The 17,342-nt window shown below is 44.0% G+C and overlaps 1 protein-coding gene and 1 long non-coding RNA gene across 3 annotated transcripts in view; one reads left to right on the top strand and one right to left on the bottom strand.

The window, feature by feature from the left end:
• The window catches only part of NGLY1 (N-glycanase 1), a 47,924-nt gene extending 32,487 nt beyond the window's left edge, over nucleotides 1-15,437 (bottom strand). Inside the window, exons 1-3 of one of the 2 annotated variants that reach the window (XM_073333455.2) lie at nucleotides 15,187-15,428; nucleotides 13,947-14,061; nucleotides 5,622-5,864 (exon numbers count right to left, since the gene is read on the bottom strand). In XM_073333455.2, the coding sequence (XP_073189556.1) occupies nucleotides 5,622-5,864; nucleotides 13,947-14,061; nucleotides 15,187-15,314 (486 nt within the window). In that variant the 5' untranslated portion in view covers nucleotides 15,315-15,428. Of the gene's footprint in view, nucleotides 1-5,621; nucleotides 5,865-13,946; nucleotides 14,062-15,186 lie in introns of both variants that reach the window. The other variant, XM_073333456.2, reaches the window with a different exon arrangement.
• LOC140907451 (uncharacterized) lies at nucleotides 1,832-9,484 on the top strand. The gene is made up of 3 exons (XR_012157501.1): nucleotides 1,832-2,357; nucleotides 5,963-7,253; nucleotides 7,990-9,484. It is a non-coding gene; the product is annotated as an uncharacterized LOC140907451 (long non-coding RNA).
• Nucleotides 15,438-17,342: the final 1,905 nt, after the last annotated feature.

Here is a 17,342-nt window from a genome sequence, read left to right as displayed (position 1 = left end):
ACCCAGAACTGACCACTGTGAAGAGCTCTCAGCATATTCCACTGATAAAATCAATCAAATGTGTATAGAGCTAACTGGGAAAAAATATTCACTGGTCAGAGTGGAATTATTTTCCCCAGCACCTTTGAGTTTGGCTCCATCACTCATGAAAAAGCTCAAGAATTCCTAAGAAATATTAGAGCCACAATCTGTGAAATGGATCCATATCCATCCGAATAGAAACAGTCAAGCCTCCTTCAGAGAAACATCTACTAAGCTCCTAGAAAAAATGCAATAGTTCAACCAATCCTCAAGAAGCCAACACTCAACCCTGAAGATCTCTCAAACCACCATCATGTCCCCAACCTCCTGTTCCTGAGCAAAATAATTGAGAAAATAGTAACTACCAAGTGCCAACATCCTGGATACATCACGATCTGGTTCAGACCAGGGCACAGCAAAAACTGCTCTTCTGGCACCAAATGATGTTTTTTTCATGGCCATGGACATACGAGTCTTCGGCTCTTGTTTGGCTCGTTGTTAAGCCCGGATGACCTGGTAATTTCCAGAAACGTCGTCTTTCACCCCCAGCTTGCTAGGAAACATCTCCCCATCTTCCCTGATGAGTACCTAGCCACAGTAATCCATCTACTTGTCACCTTCACGTAGGATTCCTGTAACTCACTGCAGCTGAATCTGAACGTGAAGGCTTGCATAGGCTCCAACTGGTACAGAATGCATCTGCGCACCTTCTTCACGGATTAAGACACTGAGTACACCCAGGCCTGCACTCACGTCCTTCCACTGGCTTCCCGTCAGTTTCTGATGCTAGTTTAAAAGCCTCGATCCTAATTTTCAAAGCAATCAACAGATCAAGCCGCAGCTACATCAAAGACCAAATGTCCATCTATGAAACATTGCAACAGCTGCACTCTTCTTTATGATCTACATCAGGGGTGTCAAACATGCAGCCCACAAGGTTCTTTTGTGCGGCCTGCCAAGCTCCCTGCGCGCCCCCCGCCTCTCCCCCACTTACCTCCAGGCCAGAGGTGGCCAAACTACAGCCTGTGGGCCAAATCCGGCTGCGGCATCGCCCCCACGGTGGAGCGCAGAACCATGTCTCTGCGGCCCCGGGGTGAGCCTTGCTCTCGCTTCCAGGCACCACCAACCGCAGCTCCCACTGGCCGGGAACGGGTAACCGTGGCCAACGGGAGCTTCGGGGGAGGTACCTGGAAGCGAGAGCAATGTGGAGCCCTCTCCCCCCCCCCCCACTCTGCAGGGACCTGGTTCTGGCCGCTTCCTGGAGCGGAGACCGCACCCCGAATCCCTCCTGCACCCCAACTCCCTGCCCTGAGCTCCCTGCTGCACGCCGCACCCTGCATCCCTCCTGCACCCCAAGCCCCTGCCCTGATTCCCCTCCTGTACCCCTCCGGCACCCCACACCCCACCTCCCTGCTCTGAGTCCCCTGCCGCACCCTGACCCCCTGCTGCACCCCAGCCCCCTGCCCTGAGCCTCCTGCCACACCCTGCACCCTGACCCCCTACCTAACCCCCTACTGCACCCCTCCTATACCCCACACCCCAACTCCCTGCCCTGAGCCCCTGCCACACCCTGCACACCTCCTGCAAGCCCTAGGTGCAGAGAAGGAGCGGAGTTGGGGTGGGAACTTCAGGGAAGGGGTTGGAATGGGGGCAGAGAAGGGGTGGGAAGAGGCGGGGCCACAGCAGGGCCTCATGGAAGTGGAGGAGTGGGGGCGGGGCCGGAGGCAGCGAGGGGTGTGTGTCAGTGATGCGGCCCTTAGGCCAATGTACTAGTCCTTATGTAGCCCTTGTGGTCATTTGAGTTTGAGACCCCTGATCTACATTGTCTCAGACCAGGATGAAGCATCTGAGAGCTGGGGACAAAGCATTCTCTGAGAGGACCTGACTATGGAACAATCTTGCAGAGATCAGGCAGTCTAGTGTCTGACCATCTCCTGAGGGAGCAAGCCTTGACTTCAGCTGAGCATTGCCCGCTCCAACGACAGATAGGTGAACGGCTGTGCCACAGGCCATCAGGGTAGCTGAGTAATATAAGGTGCTGCGTTCAGGGTGCAGTCTCCTCTGGAGTCATGGGTTTGTATCCCACCCCAACATGACAGGAAGGCTCTCTCGGAGAGGAAACTTTTGGACTGTAAGTGACACTTGCAAGTTGAATACCCCTGCCAACTCCTTCCCTCCCATCACCTCCATCAAAAAAAGCCTACCCAAAACAGAGTTCTAACTGTATAAAGGGTGAAGAGAAAGAAAACCCATGAATCCACCTGAGACTTTGCTAATGATTTTACGTAGAAGATGTTCAGATCCTACACCAATGGGAGGCAGTATAAAACCCTAAGGTAGGTAAATAGATAGTTCTTTGTACATTACCTCATCTCTTTGAGAATTAAGCCATTTTGTACTTAAATTATCTAGGTCCTTTTTGTAAATAAGGTAGAACAGGAGAGCTAAAGTCAGGACTTCTTGGGTTTAGTTCTACCATTGGGTGAACTTAAGTAAGTTACTTAACCCCCACTGGGCTTCTGTTTCTTCATTTGTAAATGGGTATAATACTTTATGCACTGACATATTATAAGGTTTAATTAACAGTTACAAAATCAAATAATCTGAAATGAGCTATACTATTAACTATCATTAACCTTTTTACAGAAGCACTGAGTTTTGCACATCCTTGGTGCCTTTTCTAACTATAGTCAAACTGACTGCTTGCTGTGAATGGACATTAGGCATACACTGACTGATAAAGCTTAAAGGTCTGATTTTCACCTGCAGCTTCCATTTACTTCAGATGGATTTGCGGGTGCTGAGCAAGGTCTTCTGAAAACCAGGACCTTAAATGATATTTTCTGGGTTGCTTTTAATTAGTTCATGAAGAGGTTTGTAAATAAGTAGAAGTTCCCTGAACGTTTGAATGTCAAGAATGAGAGTAAGGACAATTCGGACAATTATGGTCCATCTTCTTAATCTCACATGCAAAACTTGGATTCACTTTGTCTGAAGAAAACCTCTCAAGAGTAGATTGTTGTGAAAGTGAAATGGGCTATGTTCAACATTTGAATCACATCCCAGAAAAGCCTTCAGGGGGGAATTAGTCTTAATGTATGAATGAGAAAAAATGAGATAGAAAAGAAAGGGGCTTTGGTTTCAGGCTCTGGAAAAGTTTTAGGGAAGGTTCCTATCTTAACCAGACTGCTGGCAATGAAGTTAAAAAAGGGTGGTGGGAAGAAATTTATTAGAGAATGGATTCACCAAGGGCAAGTCATGCCTGACTAATCTAATTGCCTTCTAGGACGAGATAATTGGCTCTGTGGATGAGGGGAAAGCGGTGGATGTGTTGTTCCTTGACCTTAGCAAAGCTTTCGGCACCGTCTCCCACAGTATTCTTGCCAGCAAGTTAAAGAAGGATGGGCTGAATGAATGGATGATAAGGTGGATAACAAGCTGGCTAGATTGTCGGGCTCAACCGGTAGTGATCAATGGCTCCATGCCTAGTTGGCAGCTGGTATCAAGTGGAGTGCCCCAAGAGTCAGTCCTCGGGCCGGTTTAGTTCAATATCTTTATTAATGATCTGGAGGATGGTGTGGATTGCATCCTCAGCAAGTTTGCAGATGACACTAAACTGTGAGGAGAGGTAGATATGCTGGAGGGTAGGGATAGGATACAGAGGGCCCTAGACAAATTAGAGTATTGGGCCAAAAGAAATCTGATGAGGTTCAACAAAGACAAGTGCAGAGTCCTGCACTTAGGACGGAAGAATCCCATGCACCGCTACAGACTAGGGACCGAATGGAATGTGTTACCTAGGGAGGTGGTGGAATCTTCTTCCTTAGAAGTTTTTAAGGTCAGGCTTGACAAAGCCCTGGCTGGGATGATTTAGTTGGGGATTGGTCCTGCTTTGAGCAGGGGGTTAGACTAGATGACCTTCTGAGGTCCCTTCCAACCCTGATATTCTATGATTCTATGATTAGAGAAGATTGGAAAACAGAATAAAAATTTTAATAAGCAGAAATCAAGTTACATGTCCAGTAGCATGGGAATCAGTTAGCAACAAACAGTTGCAACAGAGAAAAGGGAAGGAGGGAAACTGGGAGTAATTTTAGTAAGACTAGATATATTAAAATAAGCACATATTTACAAATAGATACCTGTTCATTTACCAATGAGAAGCCTAAAAGCCAAAATGGATGAACTAAAATGTTTGACATTAGGGAAAGGACCTCTACATAACTGACATTTTCGAAACACGATGGAATAAGAACCATCAATGGGATACTAAAATTCCTTGCTTCAAACTATACAAAGAAAGGAAGTCCCTGTCCCTTCCTCCCCACTCCCGCCGATGGCCCCCTGGTATTGTTAGTAAAACAGTCAGGGTCAGGTGACAAGCTTCAGTGAATTTTTGTTTATTGCCTCCGACCTGTCCGTGACTTCCACTAAAAATACCTGTGACAAAATCTTAACCTTAACTATCAGTCTCTAGATCAGAGGAGCAATGATGAAGTTTAAGACAGTTTAAAGAGGCAATAAAATCCACAACAGTAACAGCAACATCCAGCCAACCCAATATCATACAATGATTGAAACATCATTTATAAACACAGTTTGGAAAAAGTTTCTTTGGACAGCTTGTTCTGAAGCATACAAGTGGAGAAGCTATTCTAAACACAGTCCTGAGAAACAGACATGAGTTAATTCAGGAAGTGTAACTGAAATTTAAAGAACGGGGATATGGATTTTTAAAGAACTGAAGTTAAAAAACAAGATTAACTGAAAAGCTAAGCATCCTCTATACTGATTCCACTAATGTTAACTTCTTAACAGTTAGTCTTAGACAATGTAATACCCCAGGGCAAAGCATTAAAAAACCCTACACTTCCACAATATATAGTTAACCAACTTGTGGAATTCACTGGTGGTCAGTAGAGAGCTGGCTGATCACACGATGTTGGCTGTCTTCATTTCCTGCTGGTAATCACATATAAACCAGCTAAAAATACATAATACTTTCTTAATATTTACTTCTCCATGTAACTGCTGTACACAATTATGTATTTATTACCAAAGGAATGTTATGAATGCAAATGCTAGGGAAAGTGACCCATAAGATAATAAGATGGATCCACACTATGAGAAAGCTGAGAATCTCTTGCCTATCACTAATAGGATTTTTTTTAAAATTTGAGTTTTCTTCTGAACTATTCTGCATAGGTCATTTTTGGCTACAAGTTACTAAGCTGGATGGACCGTTGATTTGTGGAAATTCCATTGCTACTTTGGAAAAGTTTTCCATCAAAAAAACATACATTCAGTGAATCCTGTTCTGGAAATTGCACACTCAAGACCTTTTCTGTTGTGTCATTTGTTTGTGCTGGGCCTATAGCACATTCAGCTTTAAAGCTGGATGTAGATAAAGAACTTCCACAACCTCATTAAGATAATGGGAAAAGATGTTCCCAAGAAAGATACCAAGGGAATCAAATTTTCAGTTGTCCCCAGTATTCCAGTTATTTCTACTTCTGTCCTCATTAAAGTTTTTCCAAGTCTTATAAATACAATTCCTTTTACAGGATAGGTATTATAAGAGGGTTTTAAAAGGTGCTTACCATTTCAGCAGATTGTGCAGCTGATGTTTGTAGTTGCCTATTGACAGGGATTAGGGTTGAGTCAGCAGCTCTTGAAGACTGAGGTACAATATGCTGCATACTAGTTACAGTTTGAGAAGATCCTGATCTTTGGGTTTGACTTGATTCACTTAATCTGCTATTTCTCTCTCCAGCAATCAGATCTCGGATTTTGTGTAGTTGTTCAATTGAGGCTTCCTTAGGAAAAACAAGATGAGTTTCTCCCTGAAATGTAAAAAACATAGAAAAGTTAATTTTTATGTATTTAGTGCATGCAAATAAAACAATGCAGTTTAACCCTTTCTCTGCTGGTCTTGCTGCAGAAAGAAGAGGCATCCTTAACCTTAGAGACCCAGGAAAACTGGAACAAGATCTCAACGTTTCTAAAAGAATTTACCTATCTTCAGCTTGGATTAAGAGAGGAGGAGGAAAAGGGCCTCATGTTTTTATTTGTATATTATTACTCCAGAAGTAAGGGGAAGTGTCCAGTTTCTCCTCTAAACAAGGTCTTGTGCAGTAGTTGTGCAATGGGAAGGCTGGTAAAGAAACTGCCACGCCTGAAAGGAAATCCAGAAGCAGTGAAATGACCATGGTGCTAACATGGAGAGTGCTGAGCCAGAACAGCCTTAGCGAGATGGGGTAACTATAACTCAGATTTCTTCCCCTCTCCAAACACCTGAGAAAGATGGACTAGCATACTGTGCTGGAACACACCCCCCCTGGAGATGGTTACTGAAAATAAGTTTGTGACCTCCAACCTTGATTACCACAACTTGTACAGAGATGAAGCAGCATACTCTCAAAGCTCTAACTCATGCAAAATACAGCAGCAGTTTACCTAGTAACACAGGTGCCTGAACACAATCACTGTGGAGTGCAGTTATCTACACAGATTCTCCATTTAATACTATGCCATTCAAGGTGTTATCCGGGACCTCTTCATGAGATTAGCCTTAGAAACCTGAGGCATTACCTCTTCCTCTGCAATCAGGCTCTCCCATGACAACTACTTTCCATCAGGTCAATTATAATGTGTGACCAATAGAGGGAGGCTCAAAAATGCAAAAGACAGAGCTTTCACCAGCACTGGACTTAGATTAGAGAACTCAACTCCACAAGAGGTAAGAGTGACAATGGAACTAGCCAAATTCAGCTCTGGAAGCAAAATTTGTTTTTTTCAGTTTAGCTTTCCCTCAAATATTCCATACACAAATTAAAACTAGAAGCTATTTCTACTTCAAGAAACTTGGAGGGTACTCTGATGCTACAGTGATGGGGCCATATTAGCACACAAGGGGTGAAATCCTGGCTCCACTGAAATCCGTGGTAAAACTCCCATTGACTGCAATAGGGCCAAGATTTCACTCAGGATGTTTTTTTTACCTTAACCCTACAGATTTATGATGATGCTTTCCTTAACTTTCATGTTATTTGGCACTAGATATTTATGGACAAAGTAAACATATGCAAAATGAAAGGAAAAGTGCTACTTAAACTGCAAGTGGCCAGGAAGTAGAATCTGATGAAGTCTCCGGTCAAGCTCAACGGATGAGCTAATCACTTGTTTCAGGCCCCACAAGACCATAGGCTAATTCTGGATCTGCAGTTCCATCTGTAAGTGCCACAGGTGAAGGCAATTGTAGATGAACATGCACTGCTTTTAGCTTTATGCCTCACACATTTATCCTTGCTTGCAGCAATTCAGCTCATGGGCTGAAAGCTCCCAGATGTTGAAGTCAACTCTGCAAGATTGGACTTTGGTCCCTTCCAGTGTTTTTGTAACATATCTTGGTCTGCCTCTAAAATGAGTTCCAATCTGCAATTCTCTTTAAAAGATAGCCTTTGATATTCTACTGTCAAACATACGTGCACCAGAAATTCGAGTCTTCCCAAAGGGGAGAGCCCCTTTGAGGACCCTAAGGTGGTTATTTTGAGTTTCCGGAGAGAGAGAGAGAGACTAACTTAAGAGAGCTTGGTTAATAAGACTTTATTGATGTTTAAACTGAGAGGATTTTATTCCCAATTGGGTATTGGTACTACAGTTCCTTTAGAGGACTCATTTATTTACTTAATACAAGGAAAGACTTATTTCATTAAGACAATTATAACAATTTTAACAGTTTATAGCAGCTAAAGGTGTTGTTTACCATTATTAGCTATTATGATATATAACAATTTCTCCTAGACAACACACTTATTAAAACAAAAAGACACTTACTATACGAAAAAATGACTACTACTATTATGACTATTAATTAGCAGCTGCGGCTTTCACTATGCTTTGATGATTGCATGCAAAGGTTTTTGTTGGCTAAGACCCAGATTATTCTGTTTCGTCTATCTGGTTTAGGATGTGCCCTTGCCGATTTGTACTAGAAGCTAAGACCCGTGCTGTTTTGTTTCGTCTGCCCGGTTTAAGATGCGTCTTACCCGCTAGGATGCAGTGGAAGTCAGCGACAGCTCTTTTGGGCGTCCCCGGAGAGATCTTGCTGGTCCAAGGAAGAGTGACCTTTTATCGGCTACCAATAGGCAAGCATACACCCGTACAATCACCCCCTAGAGCAGCAAGCTGCTTTCAGGCAGAGGTTTTCAGGGTTTTTGCCTCGACCTTTGTTACTTCACCCCTAAGGTAGCAAGCTACCCTTGAGCAGAGCTTTTCACAATGCCTTAGCCGTTTGGTGCCTTAGGAGTCAACTCTACCGTCTGCACAGTTTGCTATGAGTGCTGCCTGTTCTTTTATACACTTACAAACCGGCATTTACTGACCGACCGTGAAGGCTGGTTGTTTACTTCTCACTGTCACGTGGGACCGAGTTGCTTTAAATTTGTGGTTAAAACCACAGTGAGCGTTTCCGTCTGACATCCATTCTTTTACTAGCGCTTAAGAGACTATAACCTATAACCTTATTCTAAGCTGCTGGCCTAAATTTTTATATAAGCTATGTTAGCAGTTAGTGCTAATATTGTTGGATCATATTAAAGAAGTTCTGTATTAAAATCACAAATGAGTTTGATTCCCCATAGTTTCAATTCCAGGGTATTACTAATTAAGAGGTCTCTTGGTTTTTGGTACTGTTTCTCTCCCTCTATGTGTGAAACTTGCAAGCTGCTAATTGTGTTAGTACATTCTAAGACAGAGTCTGTTCTCAAAGCAGTTCACAGAGAGAGAGACTCAAAGCAATACTCTAACAACAGAAACAGCACCCAGAGACTCCCCACCCTTTTGTTGTATTAACAATTGTGATTAAAATAGAGATAGAGGATGTATGTGGATGGATGCTTGGTGTGGATAATAACTGAATGATCAGGGAGGTGCCAGCCTAAGAATCCAGTGTCCATCGGCTGAAGAAGGCGTCAAGTGGAAATAACCAGAGGACCCCCGGAGGGCAGACTGGAATCCACCCAACAGCCTCAAGAATGGGAGAACCAAAGAACAAGATAACATCTAGCAGCAGGGAGCTGTCAGGAATGTGCTATCTGCTGATTGATTCAGCAACAGCATGATGAAGCAATTCCCATAGACTGGCATAGGAAGAAATTCCTATAAAAATAGACTCTAAAAAGTGAGAACTTTGGGGTCTGATTCTGCAAACCAACTTCCAGGGAGCACCAGATGAGCATCTGACAAGGCCCTGCTCCCTCCTCATGTCCAGGCCACCTGGCCAGTGGCTTGGCATGAGCAACTCTAAGGCTGGTAACTATGATAACAACCTTGCAGAACCTGTGTGTGTGGGTGTGTATATGTGTGTGTTTGTATGAATGAATGTGAGAATAAATATGAGATTGAATGGAATGTTATAGCTATAACTAACTGCTTACTATGATTCTTTCTGTATTCACAATAAATGTGGTATTTTGCCTTTTTCCCTTTAATAAGATCCTGCTGGTTTTTATTTTATTGGTATAACAATATCGCACAATACGGACCATGTGACCACAGCATCTCAGCTGTGCTCTCACTATAAAAGCTTAAATGTCTGATGTTGCAACACTCAAAGACCTCGGTATTTAGAATCAAATCTTGCCATTTAATTCCAGTTATCTGCTGTAGAAATCATGGAGGGTATTTGTCCAAGCATTTTATGTGGCATTAATAAGTTGTCCATGTATTGCAGCCATAGAGGAGAGTAGTGGTGATGATACATAGTGGTAAACATCAATTATGGTTTGCAGTCTGACATGGTGTTCATTCCAGAGACAACGCTAAAATTCTCTGAAGGCATCACTGGCTGCACCAATGCATTTCATAATGGTGTTGTCATCATTGTATTTAGGGTTACCATATGTCCATATTTTCCCGGACATGTCTGGCTTTTTGGTTCTTAAATCGTCGTCCGGGAAGAATTTTTAAATACCTAAAAATGTCTGGGATTTCGCCATTATTATTTTTCCCCAAAGAAGAGTTGATCATTCAAGAAAGAGAGTGAATGCTGATCACTCGAGAGAGTGCCCACTTTTTCCCCCTAGCTCCCAGTGCTTGCGCCGCAAAACAGCTGTTTCACATGGCTGGGATGGGGAACGCGGCACGCTCAGGGGAAGGGGGGGCCAGGATTTCGGGAAGGGGTTGGAATGGGGGCAGGGAAGGGGTGGAGTTGGGGCGGGGCTGGGGGGGCGCAAGCAAATCCTCCTCTTTTTTGAATGTTCAAATATGGTAACCCTATTGTATTTCAAAAAACACCGTGTAGGTAGCAAAATGTATCAACAACCTTGACTGGTACATAGTCAATAGGCAACAGGATAAGTTGCAGTATTTACCAGTGGAGCCTGGACTGCCACTTCTGTCTTCTTTAGGCTGATTGTTAAGTTAAAATATTTTGCTGCACACACAAAGTAATCAGCGAGTAACTGAATGCCCCTGAGGTTATGGGCCAGTAAAGCACAATCATCAGTGACAGTAATTCATGAATAGTTATCCTCATCACTTTTGTCTTCACACACAGGCAATGCAGATTTAAGACACCTCCATCCATATGGTACTTCATATAAATACACAATCAATGTCTCTGAATGCATCTATTAGAACAGCTGCAAACATGATGCTAAACAATATTGGGGTAAGAACACAGCCTTGTTTTACTCTTTTGATGACAACAGAGGAAGCTGAGAAGCAGCATTGGTCAAGGACACGAACCTTAATTCCTGCATGAAAAGATTTAATAATGATGACAAACTTATAGGAGGAAAATGAACTTGTGGAGTCCACAAGCCTTTTCAATTTACAGAGTCAAAGGTCTTAATACGATTGAGAAAAACTACATATAGGTCTTGATTCTGCTCACAACATTTCTCCTGTATTTGCGGAGTAAAAAGATCATATCTGAAGTACCATGCCCAGGACGGAAGCCACATAGTGCCTTCAGTTAGTTAGTTTAGCATGACTCAGGCGAGTATCTTACCTGCAGTGGCAAGAAAGTGCGACGCCACAATGGTTATCGCAAGAAGCATGACTGCTTTTCTTTTGTAAAAGTGGATAACGTTGGCATCTTTCTGCTCCTGTGACATAGCCTCCTGTTCCCAAAACTTTAAGCAGAGGCCCGTGAGCTTCCTGATCAGCTCCCTTCTAGTCCTACAATTCTATATCTCTCACATTTGAAGATCTCTGCAGGAATACCATCTGTACTTGATCCGTTGCTGTTTCACATTTGCTTGACAGCTTTCCATACTTCAGATATATTTGGTGGAATTGAGAGTTGGTCTTGAATTGGAAGTTGTTCAAGATCATCAAGTGCTGATGCTAATGTGGTGTATGGGCAGTTCACCACTTATTAAAGTGTTCACCTCATCATTACAGAATTTGTCCACGATCAGTCAGCCCATTAGATTGCAGGCCATACAGAATCTTCAGCTCATCAAAAACACGTTTGGAGTCTTTTTTGTCTGCCACTGATTGAAGATGGCTGGGTTTCATTTTCCACCAGCTATCGTTCATGTGGCGAAGCTTAGCTTGCACATTACACTTTGTATGTGAATAAGCCATCTTTTTAATAATGAGTTTTTATAATTTATCCATGTGTGAAGAGCATGCATGAATCTCAAGAGTTGCTTTATCTCAGCATCACTTTTGTCAAATCTTTTCTGATGCTCCCTCTTTAGATGTATTGAACACGGTTTCCTTAAAAGATAACCAGGCAGAGTCAGCATTTATTATGTCTGACTCAAAGTGTGATGAGAACTTCATGAAGTTTTTTAAACAAGCTTTGTATACGTGAGCTCAGATTTCAACACATGCACACTGACTGTGGGTATTGGAGATTGACAACATCTGCGCTGTTTCAATTGGATCAGTATCACTTTACATCTCATGACCTGATTATCAGATGGCATGCAGCTCCCTGCATTGCACAGGTGATTTTGACATCTCAATGATTGCCTTGGTATACAATGTGGGGGTGCATTCATGTTGTTTTGCACTTTGGTGCTTGTTGAAATATCACATCTGTGATGACTAGCTAGTTCTCCATGCACTTTTGTGAGGAATAGTGTGCCATTTGTACCCACACCACATTCACCAATTTCTTTTAGGCAAAGTTTTGTGATTGCAACCAACTTTGATGTTAAAATTGCCTAGGATGATTAATTTGTCGCACCTATGAGCTGAGTTCATGGCATTGTCAAAGTCTTCATAGACTTTTTCTTTGACAATGTCAGAACATGTCATCGTCGGTACATATGCACTAACTGTTACATGACATGCAGATGTCAAGCTGAGGTGAAGGACAATCAGGCAATCATTTATTCCTTTTGGTACACAACTAGGTGTGCGTGTGCAATATACATCCAAATAGCAAAGCCCACTCCCGATAGTCTCCACTCGTCTACGGACTTGCCTATCCAGGAAATGTGTATCCAGCACAGAACCCTTCAAGATGGGACTTGCCTGGGAGATGTGTCTCACTTGGTGCAGCTATATCAATGTTGTATTTGGCAAGTTCTCTTCCAAGGAGTGCAGTGTACTTTCCAAGCCCACCAACATCATCAGAAAGAGTGCAGACATTTCCAGGCTGAAAAGTTCAGTGTTCTATGTGTGATGCTGCTTTTTAACCAGATACTGCATGACCAGCTAGTCACGGCATACTAGTAAATTGATAATGGAGTGAGAGAGATTTAGGAATCCATTTCTCCCCCTCCCCTGCATTAGGGAGAGCAGCACTATCTTTAAAGAGGGCTGATCCGTCGCATGAGAAGGATATGGATTCCAAGATCACTCCAAGTCAACAATAAACAACCATCACGCTGGCACTGCCTGACTGCAGGTTTGTGACTAAGGACCCCCTGTTCCCATCACCATACTTTCCTGTCACCACAGGACTTTCAAAGAACAGAAGGAGTGAAGAGATAGCAAGGAATAAGGACTATGGACCTGCACAAAGAATTGTTTAAAGTGGTACTAGGTTGTACATGACTAGTCACACTCTCCTGTCCTTAAAAACAACATGGAGTCCTTGTGGCACCTTAGAGACTAACAAATTTATTTGGGCAAAACCCACTTTATCAGATGCATGGAGTGGAAAATACAGTAGGCAGGTATAAATACACAGCTCATGAAAAGATGGGAGTTGCCTTACCAAGTGTGTGTGTGTGGTGGGGGGGAGGAATCAGTGCTAATGAATCAATTCAATTAAAGTGGAAGTGGGCTAGTCTCAACAGTTGACAAGAAGGAGTGAATACCAAGGGAGGAAAAATCACTTTTGTAGTCCTTGTTGGCTGTTTTGTCCACTGGTGCAGAAGACTGCAACGTGTGGATTGACAACACAGCTCTTTGCAAGGTGCAGGTGAAACAAAATTGAGAAAATTGCTTGCAGAACCCACTGAAGGCCAAAGTGACCACAGCCCAATGCCCGGGCTTTGCAGCAGTGCCAAAGGGAGCTTGCTAACTCCACTGCAAATTGAAGCAGAAAGCAGCTGCTCCACTGAAGTCCATGGGCCATGATTGGCTAGCAGGTCGGACAACCTCAGTTTGAATACAGACTATACCGTCTCTTTAGACCAGCTGCCTACCAGGGCTAAGGAGTGTCTGGTTAATCCCAATAATGGACTTTTTGTCTGATGTCTACCTTCTGACCTGTCCAGTTGGAGTGGCTCTACCAGGAGTTAAACTACTGCAGCATAGCTCTCCGGATCATTGGAACACTTAAGCCTTTCCACCATCTTAAGGTGCAGCCCTAGAGAAGGCCCTATAGCCTTGCAATTGTAAAGTTAAGCATGAACCAGAAGAAGGACAAATCACCTATTACACCGTAGATGGAACACTACTGAAGTTACTACAGGATAAAACAAGCCTGGAAGACAAACATCTAGAATACTCACCTCTTCAAATCCCATTTCAAACAAACATTCAACTGCTCCTCTGACAGGTAACAACCGAGTAGAAAACGCTGGATTTCCAATCCGAATAGACCTATATTTTTCTTCATTTGGGTGTCTGATAGGAATTTAAAAAATTGAAACAATTACATCATCAGCTAAAAAACTTGGAAACTTACAGTGTGGGTAGTGACACCTCTCATTGGATTTTTTGGGGTGTTAACATTTTTAGACGCTAAGAAACTTAGACTTGCTTTCATGTACAGAGTGTAGGCAGCACATTAAAGGTCATTTCTAAATCTACATCCTACAAAAAACTTGACAATAGTTAGGCCACTGCTGTGCTGTCATCACTGCTCATAATGCTGACTAATATTGTCTCGTTGTTTCCTTATCCTTCCCCATCTGTCTGGCTCCATCTGTCTTACATTTACATTTGTACTCTTTGGGGTAGGGACCCTCTTTTTGTGTGTGTTTGTACAGCACCTAGCATAATGGGGTCCTGCTCAATGACGAACTAACTTGGGATGAATGGCCGTTTACTGGACACTCCCCATCATGCCCCATGTGGCAAAATACTGCGCAATACATGAATACCCCGATGCTAAGATACTGCAGTGATACACACGGTTTAAACACCCAAACCGCTCACAGACTGTGCATGCGCCTGGGGGAGAGGTGTGAACTGCACTAGACCTGCACCGTCAGGGTGGGAAAAGCAACTGACTCATTAAACGTCCGTCTCCTGCCCTCACCCTGTCCAGCCCCAGGAGACAAGAGTAAAGGGCTGCCAGGTGGGCCCGTCCGAGCGGGTGCCAGGGCAGTGGCCAGGAGGCAGGTCACAAAGCCAGGCCTAGGCCCAGCAGGACTTGCCAGCCGGGGGGCAGCCCCCTGCGGACAGGGCAGCGACATGCTGCTCGGCGTGGGGGCAGAGGGGGAAGCTCTGCCCCTCAGCGGGAGCTCTGCTGTCTAAGGGGGGTTGCAACTGACCCAACGGGGGGCAGTGTTCAGGCGGTCATGGACTCAGGACCGGCTGAGCTAAGCCGTCGCCGCCTCCCCTACTGAGTCAGCAGCTCTTCCCGCTGGGTGCCCTGCCCAAACTCAGGTCGTGCCCTCCCGCGGCGCCCGCCGCCAGGCCCCAGACCCTGAGTCAGAAGATTTATACCCGCCACGGGGACGGTGCCCTAACTGACCCTGCTCGGCGCGTCCGCCGCAGCTTCACGGGCCCGTCCGCACTGCTGACCTGAGGATATTGTCCGCGTAGGTGAGCAGTAACCGCGAGGCCTCCAGGAAGGTGTCTCGAGCGTTCTGGCAGAGCTCACTCACGGCTCGAGAGCGCGGTGGCGCGGAGGGACCCCCCGCGGCCGCCATCGTGCTACTCTCCCGGGGGCGGGGGAGGGGAGGGTGTCGCTTGCTCCCAGATCCGGGACCTGCTGAACCACCCAGCGGCTGAACGTGGAGCGGGCGGGCAAGTTTCCCTTTCAGTTTCAACAGCTTCATCAGCGATTATGGTTTCACAGTCAGTGCCTCCATAGCTAAATTGGATTATTTCACTTAACCCTCAGATTCAACGTCTTTGTTTTGCATGAAAAATATAGTGCATCTTTCCCCAAATGTACCGCACATAATCTGAATAAATTTTGAATTTTCTGAGAATTTTCAAATAAACCTGTTAGATTGAGCTAGATTTAATTAAAAATGGGTCCTTTAAACAATCTGTCCTGCTGAGTGTCACACTTTTTTTTAAATCCCTTTAGCTAAAAATGTATTTTATGGTCTTATTTTCAGATGTGCTAACCTTGTGCAGTTTCCCTTGAGGTTGTGGTGTGTAGCCTCTCTGAAAATCAGGCCCTAGGTGTATGTACTGTAGTGTACAAAATACAAAATAATTTATCTTGGTCAGTTACAACATGGTGTGGTCTGATTGCTTTGCTTTTACAGTAATTTTGAAACTCCTTATCGTTTTCTAATAATGTGGTCCTATAAAGCCCTGTATTTCCACTATTAACAGGCAGAACATTTTTGCATTTTAGTCCTAAAATGGATCTTTTACCATGTAAGGACAGTTCCATCCCATTTCACAAGAATTATGTAAAATGTGCAAGTACCCTGACTAAGCCCTGACTGGGATGATTTAGTTGGGGTTGGTCCTGCTTTAAGCAGGGAGTTGGACTAGATGACTTCCCATCAGTATGGCACCTCATTTAATAACTTTTGCCAAAAAGCAAGTGCCAACAATGTATATTTCACGTTTTTCTGTTTGCACTGAACCTCTAGGGACAGTTGTACACACAAGTTTCTTCAGATTCTTCTCTCAGAAAGCCAAAAATCACCAGGGTCTTTGAACTAGAGCAGCTCATTTACACACTTGAGAAATTTCTTCCTACCAAATAATGAGCATTTACAGGTGCTTTTATCCAAGAATCTCACAGTGTTTAATAAACACAGCTTGGTTTATTAATCCTTAGCACCCCTGTGAGGTAAAGTGATCCCCATTTTATGGATGAGTAAGCTGAGGCAAGAGCACAGCGTGAGTCAGTTATTTTATTATAGGTAACGCAGATAGCAACATCCATCATTTTAACATTGCCTGGACACTTTCCATTATAAGACCCTGTTTTCATTTGCTTGTAACTTTACCAAATTTAACCATTTGGGCTGAAATTTTCCATGCCAGGGTGTCAGCCTCAGGCTGAACTGTTTTTGGAAAATTTCATCAAAAACAGTTCTGTTGTTTCTCAGAACAAAATTTGATGGAAAAAAGTGTTGCCCATCTTAAAAAAAAATCTTCTGACCATTTTGATGAGCAACTCTAGTGCCTCCATACTTTGGGGTAAGGACTTGAAATTTGGCAGGGACAGGTTGCCCTGGTGTCAGGGATGTGCCTTTTTGCCATCCCCATGAAAATCTGCCCAAATTTGTTCAAATTATGAGCCTCTGAAAATCTCAGTTTGCACACGCTCTGGGGAGTTTGGCAGCTCACTTCTCTGAAGATTCCATCTGCTGTGGGCATACTCCACCAGAGGGATGCAGAGACTGAGCAGGACTTTCTCTTAGTTGGTCCCCCCAACAGTTGAAGATTGCTGAAGTGCCAGGCACAGGAACTGAGAGCCAGGATTCTGTCTTTCCTGTGCTTTTAATGCCCCCCTACTGGCATCCAGGCGGAGAGGAGGAGGAGGAAGTTTAACTACCTGACTGGAATATGGAGGAATAAATTGCCAATCCAAGGGAGCTGGTGAAGTGGTGGGGATGGGAGAGAGAGGACTGAGATGTGAAGCTCAGGGATCTGGGACTGGAATGAGGAGCTGATGCAGGTGTGGGGTGTTAAAATGGGACTGGGGGCACGGACATGCTGTGCAACCTTAATTTGGTCCCCTTGTGCATATACTTTATGATACC

Source organism: Lepidochelys kempii, chromosome 2 (genome assembly GCF_965140285.1).
Source record: "Lepidochelys kempii isolate rLepKem1 chromosome 2, rLepKem1.hap1, whole genome shotgun sequence".
NCBI classification, from domain to species: domain Eukaryota; kingdom Metazoa; phylum Chordata; order Testudines; family Cheloniidae; genus Lepidochelys; species Lepidochelys kempii.
This window is presented reverse-complemented; position numbering and strand designations above follow the sequence as displayed.